This window comes from Hypoxylon trugodes (assembly GCF_022578975.1).
Source record: "Hypoxylon trugodes strain CBS 135444 unplaced genomic scaffold F4822scaffold_1, whole genome shotgun sequence".
Lineage (NCBI taxonomy): Eukaryota > Fungi > Ascomycota > Sordariomycetes > Xylariales > Hypoxylaceae > Hypoxylon > Hypoxylon trugodes.
Genome location: NW_026250016.1, coordinates 1,096,904 through 1,111,914, shown reverse-complemented (window position 1 = coordinate 1,111,914; position 15,011 = coordinate 1,096,904). Strand labels below are relative to the sequence as shown.

Genomic DNA, 15,011 nt, shown 5'->3' with positions numbered 1-15,011 from the left:
AGTTGACTGCATGGTGCTAACCGGCTAGATGTGCATCTGACCGCAAACTGAAGTACTAAGGAAAAGAGGCTGGGCAAACAATTCCGAAATCATGTCAGAACCAGTCAGCTTTCCCTTTTCCAAGATGTAACAATCAGCGTAGCGCAGCACGGCGGTGAGGATGTGAAGTCGGTCTGGACATTTCGGCTCAGCTTTAAATATTTTAGTGTAGAAGATGGAGATTTTAAAGAATCACTAGCATAGCTTATTCTATGTTGGGTGTCGGCCGGGTTTTTCGATTTAACGCAGCATCTGGAGTAACTAAAGAAAACCTAATTGACTTGCATAACCGCCCTGTAAACCTACTGTAACTCGCTGTAACTCTTTCCTTCAACTCTCTCTTATGCACCCCAAATAAACCTTCTGCTGCATCTTATAACTCAATTAAGATCTTCAAATTTCGTGGAGCCATACATATTCAAAGTTTCTGAAGTGCATTGCAAGCTTAAAACGAACCCGTACTTCAAGTACTTCAAGAAGTCGCCACGTATGGAATGCTACTTGAGCAGGTACCCGACGAAGTAGAAGTTCTCATCGTGATGAACCTTTTCTTCAAGACCTACCAGATATCAGAATTGACGCTAACTACTTCGTTCCTCGGACTTTCGCCTTCGGACCGTACACTCAGCCAAAAGCCACGTGTGCTACGTTCGTGCTTCCTATAACCGCTAGCTGCAGAAATGTCTCTGAACGCTTAACCCGGGTTAAGAATTTGTGATGCTCAGTTCGAATGGTTATGATTATAGTATATGCGTGTGATCAACTCGTCACTTTGACAAAAGCCACATGACATGAGTCTATAGGAGTTCCAACATCAACCAGCGAACATATACTCGTATTATAGAGTCAAATTTCAATGTACATTGGCTTGATTCTTAAGAATTAGACGCCATCCATATAACATCATAACTTGGTCCGTTTCATGATACTTTTCCCGGTCGCCCAATGTATAAAACCCAACCCCCCGGCATAAATCTGACCGTGTAACCCACCACGTCAGAATCTGGACCCTGGTCAGCCCTATCCGATACCCGTCAGTCGGTCCCCACCGTTACATATAATTGAATTAAGTAGCTACGTACTTTACGTGATATTCTAAGTGAAGCAAATCATCAAGAATCCGAAATGCAATGAAAACGCATTAAATAGTTTCAAACCAGGTAACCGTCACCAACTAATTTATATTCATCGAATCCCAAGAAATGATTGCTCCAACTCATCACATCATAAGTTTCCCAATACCCGGTCGTTGCGTCCAAAAGTCCATGCGGTACCTCTCAGTACATATTTGCATGTACCGCATCTACTCATGCGTCCACTCAGGCTTCTTCTTCTCAGCAAAAGCCTTCATCCCGACCTTCTGATCCTTACTCCCGAACAAACCATGGAAAACCCTCCTCTCATACTCAACCCCATCTCTAAGCGATAGATCCTGACTCTTATTCACCACCTCCTTCGCCGCCTGCACCGCGACACGCGAATATCCCGCAACCCTCTCCGCCGTCGCCAGCGCGCCCTCGACCAACGCCTCACTCGTAGGAAACGTCCTCGCCGCCAACCCCCACCTCTCAGCCTCCACCCCAGAAAACGAATTGCCCGTAAGTATAAGCTCCATAGCCTTACTCTTCCCCAACGCTCTCGTCAATCTCTGGCTCCCACCCGCCCCAGGAATAGTCCCAAGCTTAATCTCCGGCTGTCCGAAATTGGCACTCTCGGTGCAGTATAGGATATCGCACATCATAGCTAACTCACAACCACCGCCTAGCGCGTGTCCCGATACGGCGGCGATGATGGGCTTTTTGATTTGTGTGGTTAGACGGGACCATGATTCGATGAAACTGGTCGTGTAAGCTTCGGAAAATGTGAGGGGTGCCATTTCTTTGATGTCGGCGCCGGCTGCGAAGGCTTTCTCGGATCCGGTTAGGACGATGGCGCCGATGGTTGGGGAGCTGTTGAGGGTGTCTAGCGCTGTGTTGAGTTCGTTGATGAGAGGCGTGCAGAGGGCGTTGAGTACTTTGGGGCGGTTGAGGGTTACTGGTTTGGGCGTGTTGGATTAGTAACTACGTGACCATGTGCTATCATATGGATGCTATCGTCTTACCTTGCCCGACACCCGGCCTGGGCTCCGATAGTAGTAAGTATTCATAGGATCTGGTAGTTGTAGCAGAAAATTGGCGGACAGTTCTAGGAAGTGTGGATGGTTGAAGGCGCGAAGCTAGTGGCCTGAAACTGCGTAGTGTGTTCATTTTGGGTGAGTTAATGAATCGTGATTATTATAAGCTGAGATAGCACTCTACGATGAGAAATGGTAGACACTCAATTGAATGGTATGAGTTAATGTTTCATTTATGAGAGGTATAATGTGTGGTATAGTAAGTAAATTGACGTTGCTACCTTGAATGTGTGGTATTTGAATGAAGCTCTAACATTGAATGGACATCCGTTCGGCTTATGAACCTATGAGCTCATGAGGCCGAAGCTGGCCGAGGATAACAGCAAGAACTTAATAAGCTTCGACCCCACTACGGAATACTGGAGCATTTCGTATATTAAGGTACAAAGTAACATACAGCTAAGGGGAGGATTTAAGGGAGAATGAGGGGCCGAGAAACAAAATATCCCGGGCTTGCGTGGCTCGGGATCTAGCCCAATGAGGATCCACTCAATTGAAACGTAAAACTGTGGCTAGTACGGGCGTGGCTATGTTAGAGTTTAATTAAGCTGGCCACATTGTTCCCAAAAAGTTGGCTCCCCTACTTAGTAGCGCAGATCTCGAAAAGTCCAGTCGCGACGTGCAAATTACCAAGAATAAACCAATCTTTCTCTCTTTCCCACACAATCCGGAAACCCTCACGACATCATCCACATTCCAATCCAACTTGCGCCGATTTCAACCGCTTAACTCATCAACGAATACTATCGGCGATTCAAATACTTCCCTGATAATTATTTAAAAGTTGAGATATCGCACTGACGCAACTATGGAGAATATCGAGACGGAACAAACCCCTTTCGCAGCCGTCACGGCTCAAACATCTAAGCTTCAAAGAGTATGTCTTTTTTTCTTTGCGCCGACTTTGAAAGTAGTATAACTGCATTCTAACAACCTGCAGCAATACCAAGCTCTGTTAGATCAATCGACGCCGTTCGTCCTGTACCGATGGGTTGGCACGGCTGCGTTTCTAGGTGTCTTCTTTCTCCGCGTGCTCTTCGCGCAAGGATGGTATATCGGTAAGAAGCTTTTAACAATAATGATGAATACGATAGTATGTTAACTAACATCATATAGTCGCATATGCGCTCGGTATTTACCTCCTCAACTTGTTCCTAGCCTTCCTTCAACCCAAGTTCGACCCCTCAAACGATATCCTAGATAACGAAATGGAAGATGGTTCAGCTGGTGGTCTGCCGACAAAGCAGGATGAGGAGTTCCGACCGTTTATCCGACGCCTCCCCGAGTTCAAGTTCTGGCACGAGGCTACCCGCGCCATCGCTATTGGATTCTTGTGCACTTGGTTTGAGATCTTCAATGTTCCGGTCTTCTGGCCTGTGTTGGTCATGTACTGGATCATCCTCTTCGTTCTGACCAGTGAGCACATCCAAACCTATTGAGTGAAACTAATTATGCTAACGCTTTCGGCAGTGCGCAAGCAAATCCAGCACATGATCAAGTACCGATATGTGCCCTTCACTTTCGGCAAGGCGAAGTACGGTAAGAGCAGTACTTCATAAGTACAAGGCTGTTAATGATTCCACGAGTCATTTTTGGGATTTATCAGGATGATAATCAGAAGAGCAAACCGAATAGGTCTAGACGACAAGTATAGACAGCTTTCGGTATATTATAATGAAGACTACTTTCTGAAGGTGGTGTGTACGTTCTGGTTTTGAACTGTATAAATTATGATGCAGGTATTTTGTATGAGGTATACAGGAGCTAGGCGACCTGTAACGGAGTAATGTGGTGAAGCATCCAGGTATAATTGTTGGTTGACCTTAAAGGAAAGCGTCCTATTATGTGTGAAGCTATGTGGTGGGATAAGGATCGATGGTAGCATGAAAGCGGCTTGGGGCGCAGGTTTTGAAGTCTTTCAGGATCATCATCAATTAACATCAATAGACATTACGCTGAAGAACAAAATAATAATCAGAATCCGAAATATTTATTAATGCATTTATTTTTGAGCATTATTCAATCAGATCGGTTATTCTGATGTGTTATGAATGCATCTTGTGGAATAATCGTGGGTACCTAGGTACATACTTAGGTACATTCTCCAGCGATTAAGCTTTGGCCATTCTTCCCCCAACCAACAACTTTTTTCAGTGCTCTTTGCGACCTTTGAAAGGTACCCACTAAATTTCTAGGTACCTTCATCTTTCGAATCTCGTCGCGACGCGCACTGCACCAATTCATCACCGGCGAGCAACGAACTTCGGTCTACAATCAGGTTTTCAATTGAATTTGGTGCATTCATAAATCATCAAGTATCAGGTCAAACCCGTCGATTATTTCAGACATCGTCGCCGAAGGCTTCATTCGTATCGCCGATCCTCTTCCTGTCTCCCTTCATCCTCCCTGTTATATTCATTACCTCGACTTTAGGCCATCGTCAAGATGACGTCCTCGTCGCGCAATGGCGAGCACCGCTCCATACATCAAGATTTCATCGCCCGGGTTCGATTTTCCAACGCGCTACCACCGCCTCCCCATCCACCTAAGCTCCTCGAGATCCCGAACACTGGACTCGCCAGCGGTCAATACACAGCCCCGGGATTCGCCTCGAGATTAGCGAGAGAGCAGCCTCTAAATATCGAGGCAGATGCAGAATTGGGTATGCCATTGGACTTGGTGGGAATGCCGGGGATCTTTGACGGTGATGAGAGCTGTAAGTGGAGCTACGGTGGATGTATATTGATTCAAACATCTATAACTAATGCAAAATGCAGCTATTCAAGCTCCTGCGCAAGCGCCGCCCGTTCACCCTCGAGACCGAGCCCTTCTCAGACCCGCCGGTAGTCTAGGCCGTCCCAAGATTGCCGAAGCTAGCGTTTCCTTCTTACGACGAACCGAGTACATCTCTTCTGTAACACAAGCTAAAAGCCGCAACGATGGCGGGGCTCTACGTAGCAACCACGGTCCTCCGAAACGACCCCTCAAGCGACCTTCTCCAGAACCGGATGTCGACTCACCTGCTCACATCAAGAAGAAGATCGACCAAGGTTTCACCGTGGCGGCTGCGAACCTCAAGGATAAGACCCGAGTAAAGCACCCGTCAAAGCGCAACGTCAAGCTCGTCGACGCCTACCCATTAGTCCCAGACCTTGATGCGTTCCCCGACTCCGGTGCCTACGTGACCTTCAAGTTCACGCACAACCCGCTCCCGCCGACGCGTACATACGACCGCCGCCTCCTCAACGGCATCCTTAAGCCTATTAGCAAGACTGCTGCCGAGGAGGCCGCGTATACTTTGGCGCTACAAGCACACGAACGGGACCCGGAGCACGTACCCAAGCCCCAGAACCTGATGGACTACGATTACTTCCTGAACGACAGTCTTGACGCCTCGGAGCGGTTCCGCCAGCGTTTCGATTTCGAAAATCCGGATCATGATGATGGTGCTTTGTACACGCACCGTAGTAGTGACGGGAAGCCGAGCTTCATGTTCCCGCGCGTTCGCACGTACGAGACTGCGCAGGAGTTGGAGTTGAATAATCAGACGAAGTACGATGAGGAGGTGGTCCTGGCGTTTAATGAGGATGAGATGATTGACCAGAAGGCTGCGTTTTACTACCCGGTCATGCAGCGTAGCGTCATCAAGCCCCAGCGAGCCAAGAAGATTGCGGCGACGATAGGGATCGTACCCGCCGGCATGAATCTTGAGGAAACTAATGTGGATCAGCTCGATGTGGAGGTTGACGATCCGGATGATGACGCGCGCGCTTGGATGAATCTGTACAGGGAGCATCCGTATGGAAAGGAAGAGGAAGAGCAGGATGAGGGTCGGAATGGTGGTGGTGAGAGTGGAGCTGCGAATGGTCGGGCGAGTCAACAGGTTGAGGATGATGAGGATCAGGATGCTGAGGGCGATGAGGAAGATTGATCAACTTGCATGGAAGTGGCCGTGCGTTAAATTGCCTTTATATCGGGGTATGGTTGACGATACGTCTGGAGATCTACTGCCTACAACTACTCAGAACGCCTAGGAACAGGGCCCACGTTATTCGTGGTGGAATTACGCTAGATATTACCTACTTAGGTACGCAAAAAAGGGGTGTTCCGGATATTCATTGAAAAAGGCTCTTGTTTACATCCCCAATTGGAGTCTACTAAAATATGCGGATAGCAAGGTTCTCTCCCAAAGTTATGATGTTAGAAATATCACATGAGTAATTGTCTAAACATTGGCACAGAATATTACAGTGAAGAGGTCAATGCCGGAGCGTTCTTTCAAAGATCCTCGCCTATACGGACCCCTGGTTCGACAACCTGACTTCTCACGATTGTAGTCCTATCTTACAGCATCTTCAAACGAAGGGCTACGTCTACATGAAGATCTCCAAGTGTGACCTTACTATAGGTCTGAGTGCGGACTTGACCTCAATGAAACCCGAAACCCGAGAAGCCACATAAAGGGGTAAATTCCGAGGCACTTCTATGAACGCCCAACTTCTCAACCAGGATATCTAATTCAATAGAAAAAACGCCACAATCTATATAATATGTAGAATCAAGAAGAAAACGAAATCTTAGCCAAGAAACCACCCACATGTCAACCTTGGCCAACACCCGGCTTACAGACCCAAGACTAGCCTATCAACAGTCCCTGTTCCACCGGCATCCGATCTGACATCCGGCATAACACAACATTATCTCCAGGACCAATCCCTCGTAGCGCAACTGAGACTTGTCCACGGCCGACCTCGATCCGCGAGGTATGTACAGATCTGTTATTACCGTCCTATCGTATCAGCCTCCGGATCCTGTATTCCGCATCGTAATACCTCCCGCCTATACGAGTCCCCTTTTCCGCCAATAATCTCGTCGGTCCCTACCTAGACACATACCAACATACATACAAGACATCCCAGACACCCCCCGGCCCACACCCCCTTCGAGAAAATCCCGCGCCCCCCGAATCCTTCCCTCCCAGGACCCGACCCGACAGCCCGGAACGCATTCACGTGACCACCCAAGACATGCGAGGCAAGTATGTCGTGCATGAATTTTGAATCGTTGTCTCTGATCGCAGCATGAAGCTTTGGTCATGTGTTATATATGCCAGTATCCCTGGTTATTCGTCCCTCACCTTTTCACCTCGGGGTAGAAGTTTAGGCAGGTAGTAAAGATAAAAGGGGGGTCGCATGGGAAAGGGGGAAAATCCATCTTAAGCGTGTGGGTCTTTTGCTGGGTCGAGACCACATATACTGGCCTATAGTCCCCGAGTGAGTGAATTAATACTGTTTTGGACTTCTTGTTTGGGCAGCTCGGTGTTCTGGGCTATACGTCGGGCCACAATTAAGGGTATTGCTTCTTAACCTTCCTCGACAAATCCGCTGTCTAAGGGCTACTTGCGTCTAGTACTACTCATATCATGGGGTTTACTAATATTTTTATTGATAGTATCTCACGCTATTATAAATCAAGCTGTAGAATATGCAAACCCAACCTCATATTCGCTGTCGATATCAAAGAAGCCTGAATATTAAGCTGAAGAAATTACTTCACTCGGTTCTGATTAGGCGGCCTGTAGATGATCCCCCGTGCCACAGTATTACGGCCGATAAGCCCTTATTAACCGTCCTCGATTCCAACTTCAGGTCATTTTCCCACCTAGATAGTAAGACCAATTTGCGATCTCCGGCTATTTCTCATCGACCTATCCTTGGTGCATGTGGTAGTCAGTCTGCCGTGTAAGCTAAACGAACTAAATACGCAATCGTCTAGCTAGCATAGGAATGATCCCTGTGTCTACTCCTGACCCCTTCATAGCTTGCAAGACCTTAGAGGTGATACCATATTGCGAGGGCGGTGGTCATTTTCAAGACCGACGACGCCATTCTCGGTTATGGGGACTTCGGACTGATGTTCGGTCTTGCTGGCTTCCCGTTTCGTCCTTTCCGCCTGCCTATTAACAGTCGTGTGGAATTAAGCGTGGTGCTACAATGATAATCGTTATTACTTTGGGCGTTGCATTTTGCTGTTGTTATTGCCTAAAAGTGGAGAGTGGAAGGCTTGCATATTATAGTCGCGCGACTCATCCTCGACCCCTAAGATATTCTTATTTTGGCTGCGGCGCGCGGGATCGTCCCTATTCTTATGGCCTGTGCCTAGTTGGCCAAATGGAGTACCAGCATTCCAATGATTGCCGTTAGACAAAGCAGGTTTGGGAGAACCGCCCAGATTGGCGGCAGGGGTACCACCAAAGAGGCTGCTTGGGTGAGAGAATGCCAAAGTCGAGCCGCTTCTAGCGGGATTCTGAAGCCAAGGGGAGTTTTGTCGCTGGGACGGGCCTGACGAGAGTTGTTCGCCTGGTTGGCCTTTGCTTCCTAGAGGTGGAAACCCAAGTTCGTCGGGGTTAGAAGTGTGATGGAGGTGGGTGCTACGGTGTTCTTGGAATCCACCACCATAAATGCCGCCCCAACCGGCTGATCCGGGCGGGCTCTGGTGATTCGCAGTGGAACTGCGTTGACTGACCGATCGCTCCATATTGCTCGAGCCGAGATAATTGGCGGGATTACTACTTCCAGGGCGAGGATACGCCACCTTGGACGAGGTTTCAGATGGTACTTGTGGTGCGAGGTAAGGACTGGCACTCGGACGGCTTGAGTAGCTCTCCGAGCGTTGCATGTTAGTAGGGGCCAATCCATGCTGGCCGAATATCGCAGAAGCAAGGCTATCAAGAACTTCACTTCGCGACGCTTCTAAAGAGTCGCGCGACCCTTTGCTTTGATGACTATGGAAGGCCGAAGCTGCTGATAAAGGACCGGGCGACCTATGCGCGATGCCTTCTCCCGTGTTGCTATACTTTTGAGCTTGGCGGAAAGGTGTACTCAAGTCACGTAGATACGAAGATGAGTCGAAGTCGCCAAGCTGACCGTGGGCGCTCCTAGGTACATAGTCCCCATCGGGTGCTAATTGATTGTTGCCCTGACTGCTGGAACGCTGTGGCATTGGCGCGTAAAAATAACCCCATGGGAGACTAGGAATAGCCTTGGATGAGGGTGAAGGTTGAGCTGACCCAGTGGCAAGTCGGCCAAATATATCATTAGCCATAGTAGTATTCATACCATAGCTTGTATCAGCCTGGGTATGACTTGACTGGGGTCTGCTCTCCTCGGTTGGGTCTAGAAGTTTGTTGACCATGTCAACCATTTCACTATCACCGCTCAGATCCGTGTCAAGTAGGGAGCTAGGTGCTAACTCCTCAACCGCTTTCCCCTTGTTTCGAGGTCTTTGTAGTGCGGATTTTGTAGTATCGTTGCTAACCTCATGTGAAGGCGCCTCTAGTATATCAGCGCTCAAGGGCGCAGGACTCAGGGACCGTTGAGCTACATCTTGGGCTAAGTCCTCCGGCTTTGTTTTAATCTCAGCAAGCTTAAGCTTGTTTAGCATACGAGACATGCTCGCTTCATCTATGGGCCCTCGTTTGGATACCTCGTCAGTGAAATCCCAGCATTCAATGTCTCGTCCTTCATGATGCTTGAGAGTCATCTCAAGTGGGTAACTTGAACACGCAGCTAAAAGGACGCCGCAATATACAATGTCTCTCATACGCCATATCGTTTCCGTGGAAGGTTCGTGTTGACGGCCGAAGACCCTTTGGCGAGGCTTGCGGGGCTTCTGATTATTCGCTTCATCGGGGTCCGATACATGTCCCACTTGCACGAATAATGGTAAGGTTTGATCGCTGAATGGTCTAAGACCAATTGCTTCAGTATCTTCCAACAAAAGATACTTGGATGATGTCGTGATTGCGGCTTGGTCGAGAATCATGTTGAGTAGGGTTAGACTATCGGCAAGGAGCCTGTATACTTCACTGATATATGGCTCAAGGAATTCGCGATAGTTGTTAGCGTCGGCCCTACAAACGTATATCCACGATATGTAGATACGGATGAGGGGGAATAGCTTCGTCAAAAGCCGACTGAAGCAGATTGGACTCCCAGCATTTTCAAGGTCCCCACTCTCATTTCCGTCAGCAGGAGATGTTGCGGACTCGTCAAGTAACTCTTTCTTGAGCACTCGAAGAAGAATGAGAACCGTGCGAATGTTGAATCTTAGTAGGAATTGAGCAGACTGGGACCCTTGAATTGACCAGGAAGCTTTGCATGGTTAGCACAGATATATATACTAAATATAGGGACCGAGAGGTATTTAGCTAGAAACTTACATTTCACCCGCTCGAGAGCAACGTCATATGCTGCGATATTAATGATGATCATTTTGCGCAGGACAGCTTCGTCGGCATCGGACTTCGCTGTTGTCTCAATACGATGTAGAACTTCATTTTCGAGTTCACCCTGTTGAGTAAATGGTTCCCCCTTGAAAAAATACGTATGTAGTCGTAAGAACCAGGTAATCATAGTCTCGCAGGGGTCCTTGATAGGACCTTTGCGTGCGGCCGAGGAATTCTCTAGACCATTGAACTCTCGCTCGAGATTGTAAAGACCCAATTCGTGCGGGTTCGCAACACAGATAGAACGGTGAAAGTGATAGACGATCTCGAGATGCCTGGCTTGAAGTTGGTACAATACGGCCAATTGGTGATGAGCGGAACCGTCATTAGGATCGAGAGCGTTTGCTAAGCCGTAGTACGATAAGGCTCTGTCGAAATTCACATTGGAGTTCGAGAGCTTCTCTGACATCTGGCATCGGTATCTGAATAAGTCACCTAGGTGAACTAGAGTGATCTGGCATGATCTCAAGATTAGTTCACGGATTTGAGATGGAGGCTTCGCATCGAGGGCGGGAGTCTCTGTTGGCTCAATATCCGTATCGCGAGCGATATGATACAGCTCCGGGATATAAAAGCGCCCAGACATCTTCTGTATGTAGACACGATAGAATGACTGAGACAGTCTAAGAAATTGTCGATATAGCTTCTCAAGCTTCCTTCTCACTACCACCTGGTTCTGTGATAGGAGACGGCTCATAACTTTCCGGTACTCGCTATTGAGAAAGGTATGAGCTTGCCACAGGAAAACTTCAACATTTTTATCGACCGCATACTCGAAGTCATTAGCAATGACATTCAAGCAAGCCAAACGAAATCTATAGTGATGTTAGCACGAGGGTATCCACCCAGCGATGACGCAGAGGGGTAAGTCCTACTCGGCCATCGTCTGCTCAACCTCTTCAAAGCGAGAGGTAGCATTTGTAGTACCGCGCTCCTTTTTAAAATTCGACAATTTGTCCATCATATGGGTGCGGATCTTCTGGGCCTCCCTACCACCAAAGTTAGCCAATGTGTTATGCGAATATCATTGTGATGTCAATTCTGGCGCATTCAACAACTAAAAAAACGTACCCCCAGCTCGCCCTGGCTTTCGCTCGTGGGTTCTCCATTATGGGCGGAGGTGAAATGCGACCGTGACGACTATTAGAGATCGAGGCTTGTCGCAATAGCGGAGTAGGGCCAATGGCGCCTTGTGGCGCAATGGTAGTCGACTGGGAGACTGTTGCGACAGCTCACAGCCTGGAAACAGGATCACACGAACTCGAACCGGGAGTGAGGATGCGGAGGATATCCATAATTCGACAGGCTCGAGAAGGCGAGATTGAGGCGCGCCGTAGAGGATTGGGCCGGGGTAACTTTCTCGGAGGAAGATATCGGGAACATTTGCGGTTGTGGAGGAAAGGGATGCGTGGTAAGAGAACGATGGATCTCCTCCTATGCGGGATAGGTGGGATGACAGGAAACGCTGAAAAAAACGTTGTTTGCACAGACGGCAACCAATATTAATAGTGCAGTCTGTGGCCGTAGCTAGAGGCGCGTCGTAGATTGAGGCGTTGTTGGGGAGGAGCAAAAGCCGAATAGGAAAAAAAAGAAGTTGGTAAGGTTTAGTTTATAGGTGAATGAATTATGGATGAATAGAAAAGGTGAGGCAACTGGGTTAATTCATAAAGTTGCAGATCATAAAAAGTTGGGAGGGTCTTCCGGCGCACGCTAATCATTTACTTCGCTGCTAAAATCTGCGAGTCTGCCCAAGGCATAGCACTTGCTATAGCGGAGGGTGAACTGTATCATTGCACTAAGGCTTCCAAATTAACGTTAAGTAACCATACATGCATACTATGTACAGTACATGCATGGTTTAGCATGGATTATAGTTAAAAGACCCCTCATCCCTCATCCACTAACCCCGGAAATAGCTAGGGGTCCTTCTTGTTTCTAGGTACCTTTGGGGGTGTATTGTACGTTTGCAACCGCCGAATTTTGGGGTTAACATCGCCGCAAACCCTGTCCCGGGTCCTTGCGGCAGATCAATTAGATCATTCACCTATCACTCGCTGCATTCAATCACTACATGTAGCGAACCTTTTTAAGTTTAATTCTCCCACTCTTGGCGTTTAATATAGCTAATTAGGTACATACAACTCACTCACTGACCGCCTCCAACTCTAACTTAAGTCTCCGATATTCCATATCAGTCAACATGGCTTGTAACTTGGATTTTATTTTAATATATCGATTAGAGGCGTTAATAGTTTGCTTTTATTTACAGTCTCCTTAGTTTGTTAGTGAAATTTTGGTTTATTTTATTCTGTTTTTGTTTGTTGTTTTGAGAGAGGCGCACAAGTAACAAGAGGTATATCCAAGTATACAAAGTCCCCACAAGGTAACTCCGATAAGTACCAGGCAGCCCAGGATACTAAAGTCCAATATCGACGACTAGGTCAACGAAACATCATATTTCAACTACCACCAGCGACTTTTGGTTTTTAGGAAATAACTCGCCTTATTAATGTAAATATTCCCCAAATTCCGCATAAAACCCATATTACGCTATCATGAAGCGCTCACGCGAGCCTGAAGAAGACGAAGAATCCTTGTCGCCAGAGCCTGAGGTTAGTTCAGAAAAAGCATCTGATGGCGCCAGCCCTCGACCAATAGGACTTCCACCCACAAAAATCACAGAGCTAGACGAATCCGCTATCGACGACGACGACGACGGCAATACCTTCGCAATGAAATGTTCCCTACCCCCGCATCGAGATGTCATGTCATTTAAGACGTATGCCGAATACGAAGCTCATCACAACGGGACCCATACGAATCGATGTGTAGAATGTGGAAGAAATTTCCCCTCTGAGCATTTATTAAATGTTCATATCGAAGAATGTCATGATGCATTCGCTGCTGTAAAGAGAGAGAAAGGCGAGCATACGGTAAGAAATTCCCCGACGCAAGCCTTTATAATGCAACTAATTGTATCCTGGGCAGTATTCATGTTTCGTCGAGGGTTGTGATCGAAAATGTAGAACGCCTCAAAAGAGGCGTAGTCACCTCATTGATAAGCATATGTACCCGAAGAATTACTTTTTCGCAGTCACCAAAGAAGGAGTTGACGGAAGACAATCATTACTCCTGGAAGGTGGCCATCGCCGAAGATCTTCTACAGCAACCACCGTTAGTGGGCCAAAGACAGCAGCAAGGAGACACAGTCTTCAGAAGCCGGAAAATTTGAAGTCGGGGACGAAGGAACAAAGAACAGAAAAACCGAAAGTGGTCCCTCCCCCGGCTGAAGCCCCAGATACAGAGATGGAAGATTTAACCGGTGCTATGTCAGCATTGCAATTTGTTCCTACAAGTGTGCGATTCGGTCATAGGAAAGGGAAGACTGGGTTTGCAAGACAATAACGCGAGAAATGAACATAACGAAAATATAGGGATGATATTATGAGAATGATAAAAACGAGCTTTATGAGATTAGGAGGAATATTGCATATATAAAGCGTTTTTAGCACGTTCTGAATTGAACTTTTAATATATTTCCTTACTGTCCCGAAAAGCACGTAGAATTTCATGATCTCATGCAGTAGAACGTATGGTTATGGATCGCCCGTACTCCAAATAGGTATAGTATGTAATGCCATCGCCATGCAGAAAGTCCTGAACGCCGAATGCTACCAAGTCCAACCAGTATATGAACGTAGAAACCACAATTTAATCGCTCGATGCACAACCCCTGCAGCCACAGCTAACACACTGGACGTCTTGCTCATCCTTCAATTGCGCCTTCGGTACTCGGCAGATACATGTCGATTGGAAGTTCGTCTCTTTGGTTTGGATGCAGCGAAGACAACATAGCTATAATGTCACAAATTAGAATTTGGTTTTGACGAATTTCGGTGACACCGCTCAAAACATACCTTCTCGTATCCCTGCTTCTTCCACTTGGCGATTAACATCGCATCCGCGTACCCATTCTTCAGCAGCCAATCGTACAACTGTTTGGAGATAGCTTCCTTCTCGTAGTATAGCTCGTAAACGTAACGGCTGCGCTGATGAGCAATCTGAAAAATGGGCCACTGAGCTTGGTGCTTAGGGATATTGTTGGTCGGCGTGTTTTGCGCATCTTTCATTTTGATGCTGAAGATCTCTAGATCATCTCGGATATCGTCGAAGCCGGTCGGCGGCTTCTTCGTCCGCGACGAGGCATTCGTTCGGATCGCAGGCATGCTCTAGGGAATTATTGGTATCTGATCGAAAAGTAGGATGAGAGGCTTGGGTCGCGATCGTGAGTGGGTTGTTGACACCCGACCGTAGAGAGGTAAACACTTTCGTATGGTGGTGGGGCAAGGCTGAGAATTGTTAGAACTTCGAATGAAGCCTTGACGTTGGTCGACCTCGGATTGAAATATTAGGTTAGCTAGGTAACGCCACTTTCATTATGTAATTTTGAGGTCATACCAGGGATGACTAAACAGTGAACTTTGTATGGTTGTACGATATGTGGCTAGTGTG

The 15,011-nt window shown here is 47.4% G+C and overlaps 6 protein-coding genes across 6 annotated transcripts; 3 read left to right on the top strand and 3 right to left on the bottom strand.

The window, feature by feature from the left end:
* Nucleotides 1-822: 822 nt before the first annotated feature.
* On the bottom strand, nt 823-2,614 carry F4822DRAFT_384570 (ClpP/crotonase). Its single transcript, XM_051456538.1, has 2 exons — nt 2,141-2,614; nt 823-2,073 (listed from the first exon to the last, which is right to left on the bottom strand). The coding sequence occupies exons 1-2, from the start codon at nt 2,283-2,285 to the stop codon at nt 1,343-1,345; spliced, it is 876 nt and encodes a 291-aa protein (XP_051319187.1). The 5' UTR covers nt 2,286-2,614; the 3' UTR covers nt 823-1,342.
* Nucleotides 2,615-2,617: 3 nt separating this feature from the next.
* On the top strand, nt 2,618-4,213 carry F4822DRAFT_384569 (retrieval of early ER protein Rer1). The gene is made up of 4 exons (XM_051456537.1): nt 2,618-3,089; nt 3,153-3,270; nt 3,329-3,628; nt 3,683-4,213. Exons 1-4 carry the CDS (start codon nt 3,021-3,023, stop codon nt 3,769-3,771), a joined length of 576 nt encoding a protein of 191 aa, XP_051319186.1. The 5' UTR covers nt 2,618-3,020; the 3' UTR covers nt 3,772-4,213.
* A 344-nt stretch (nt 4,214-4,557) lies between these two features.
* F4822DRAFT_11999 (RNA polymerase II-associated) lies at nt 4,558-6,392 on the top strand. Its single transcript, XM_051452583.1, has 2 exons — nt 4,558-4,928; nt 4,990-6,392. Exons 1-2 carry the CDS (start codon nt 4,658-4,660, stop codon nt 6,141-6,143), a joined length of 1,425 nt encoding a protein of 474 aa, XP_051319185.1. The 5' UTR covers nt 4,558-4,657; the 3' UTR covers nt 6,144-6,392.
* Nucleotides 6,393-7,632: 1,240 nt separating this feature from the next.
* Nucleotides 7,633-12,132, bottom strand: F4822DRAFT_384563 (uncharacterized protein). The gene is made up of 4 exons (XM_051456536.1): nt 11,571-12,132; nt 11,375-11,488; nt 10,434-11,314; nt 7,633-10,365 (listed from the first exon to the last, which is right to left on the bottom strand). Exons 1-4 carry the CDS (start codon nt 11,606-11,608, stop codon nt 8,219-8,221), a joined length of 3,180 nt encoding a protein of 1,059 aa, XP_051319184.1. The 5' UTR covers nt 11,609-12,132; the 3' UTR covers nt 7,633-8,218.
* A 457-nt stretch (nt 12,133-12,589) lies between these two features.
* F4822DRAFT_384554 (uncharacterized protein) lies at nt 12,590-14,037 on the top strand. The gene is made up of 2 exons (XM_051456535.1): nt 12,590-13,432; nt 13,488-14,037. Exons 1-2 carry the CDS (start codon nt 13,055-13,057, stop codon nt 13,902-13,904), a joined length of 795 nt encoding a protein of 264 aa, XP_051319183.1. The 5' UTR covers nt 12,590-13,054; the 3' UTR covers nt 13,905-14,037.
* On the bottom strand, nt 14,038-14,996 carry F4822DRAFT_384553 (cell cycle control protein cwf14). The gene is made up of 3 exons (XM_051456534.1): nt 14,958-14,996; nt 14,417-14,893; nt 14,038-14,354 (listed from the first exon to the last, which is right to left on the bottom strand). Exons 2-3 carry the CDS (start codon nt 14,723-14,725, stop codon nt 14,211-14,213), a joined length of 453 nt encoding a protein of 150 aa, XP_051319182.1. The 5' UTR covers nt 14,726-14,893; nt 14,958-14,996; the 3' UTR covers nt 14,038-14,210.
* Nucleotides 14,997-15,011: the final 15 nt, after the last annotated feature.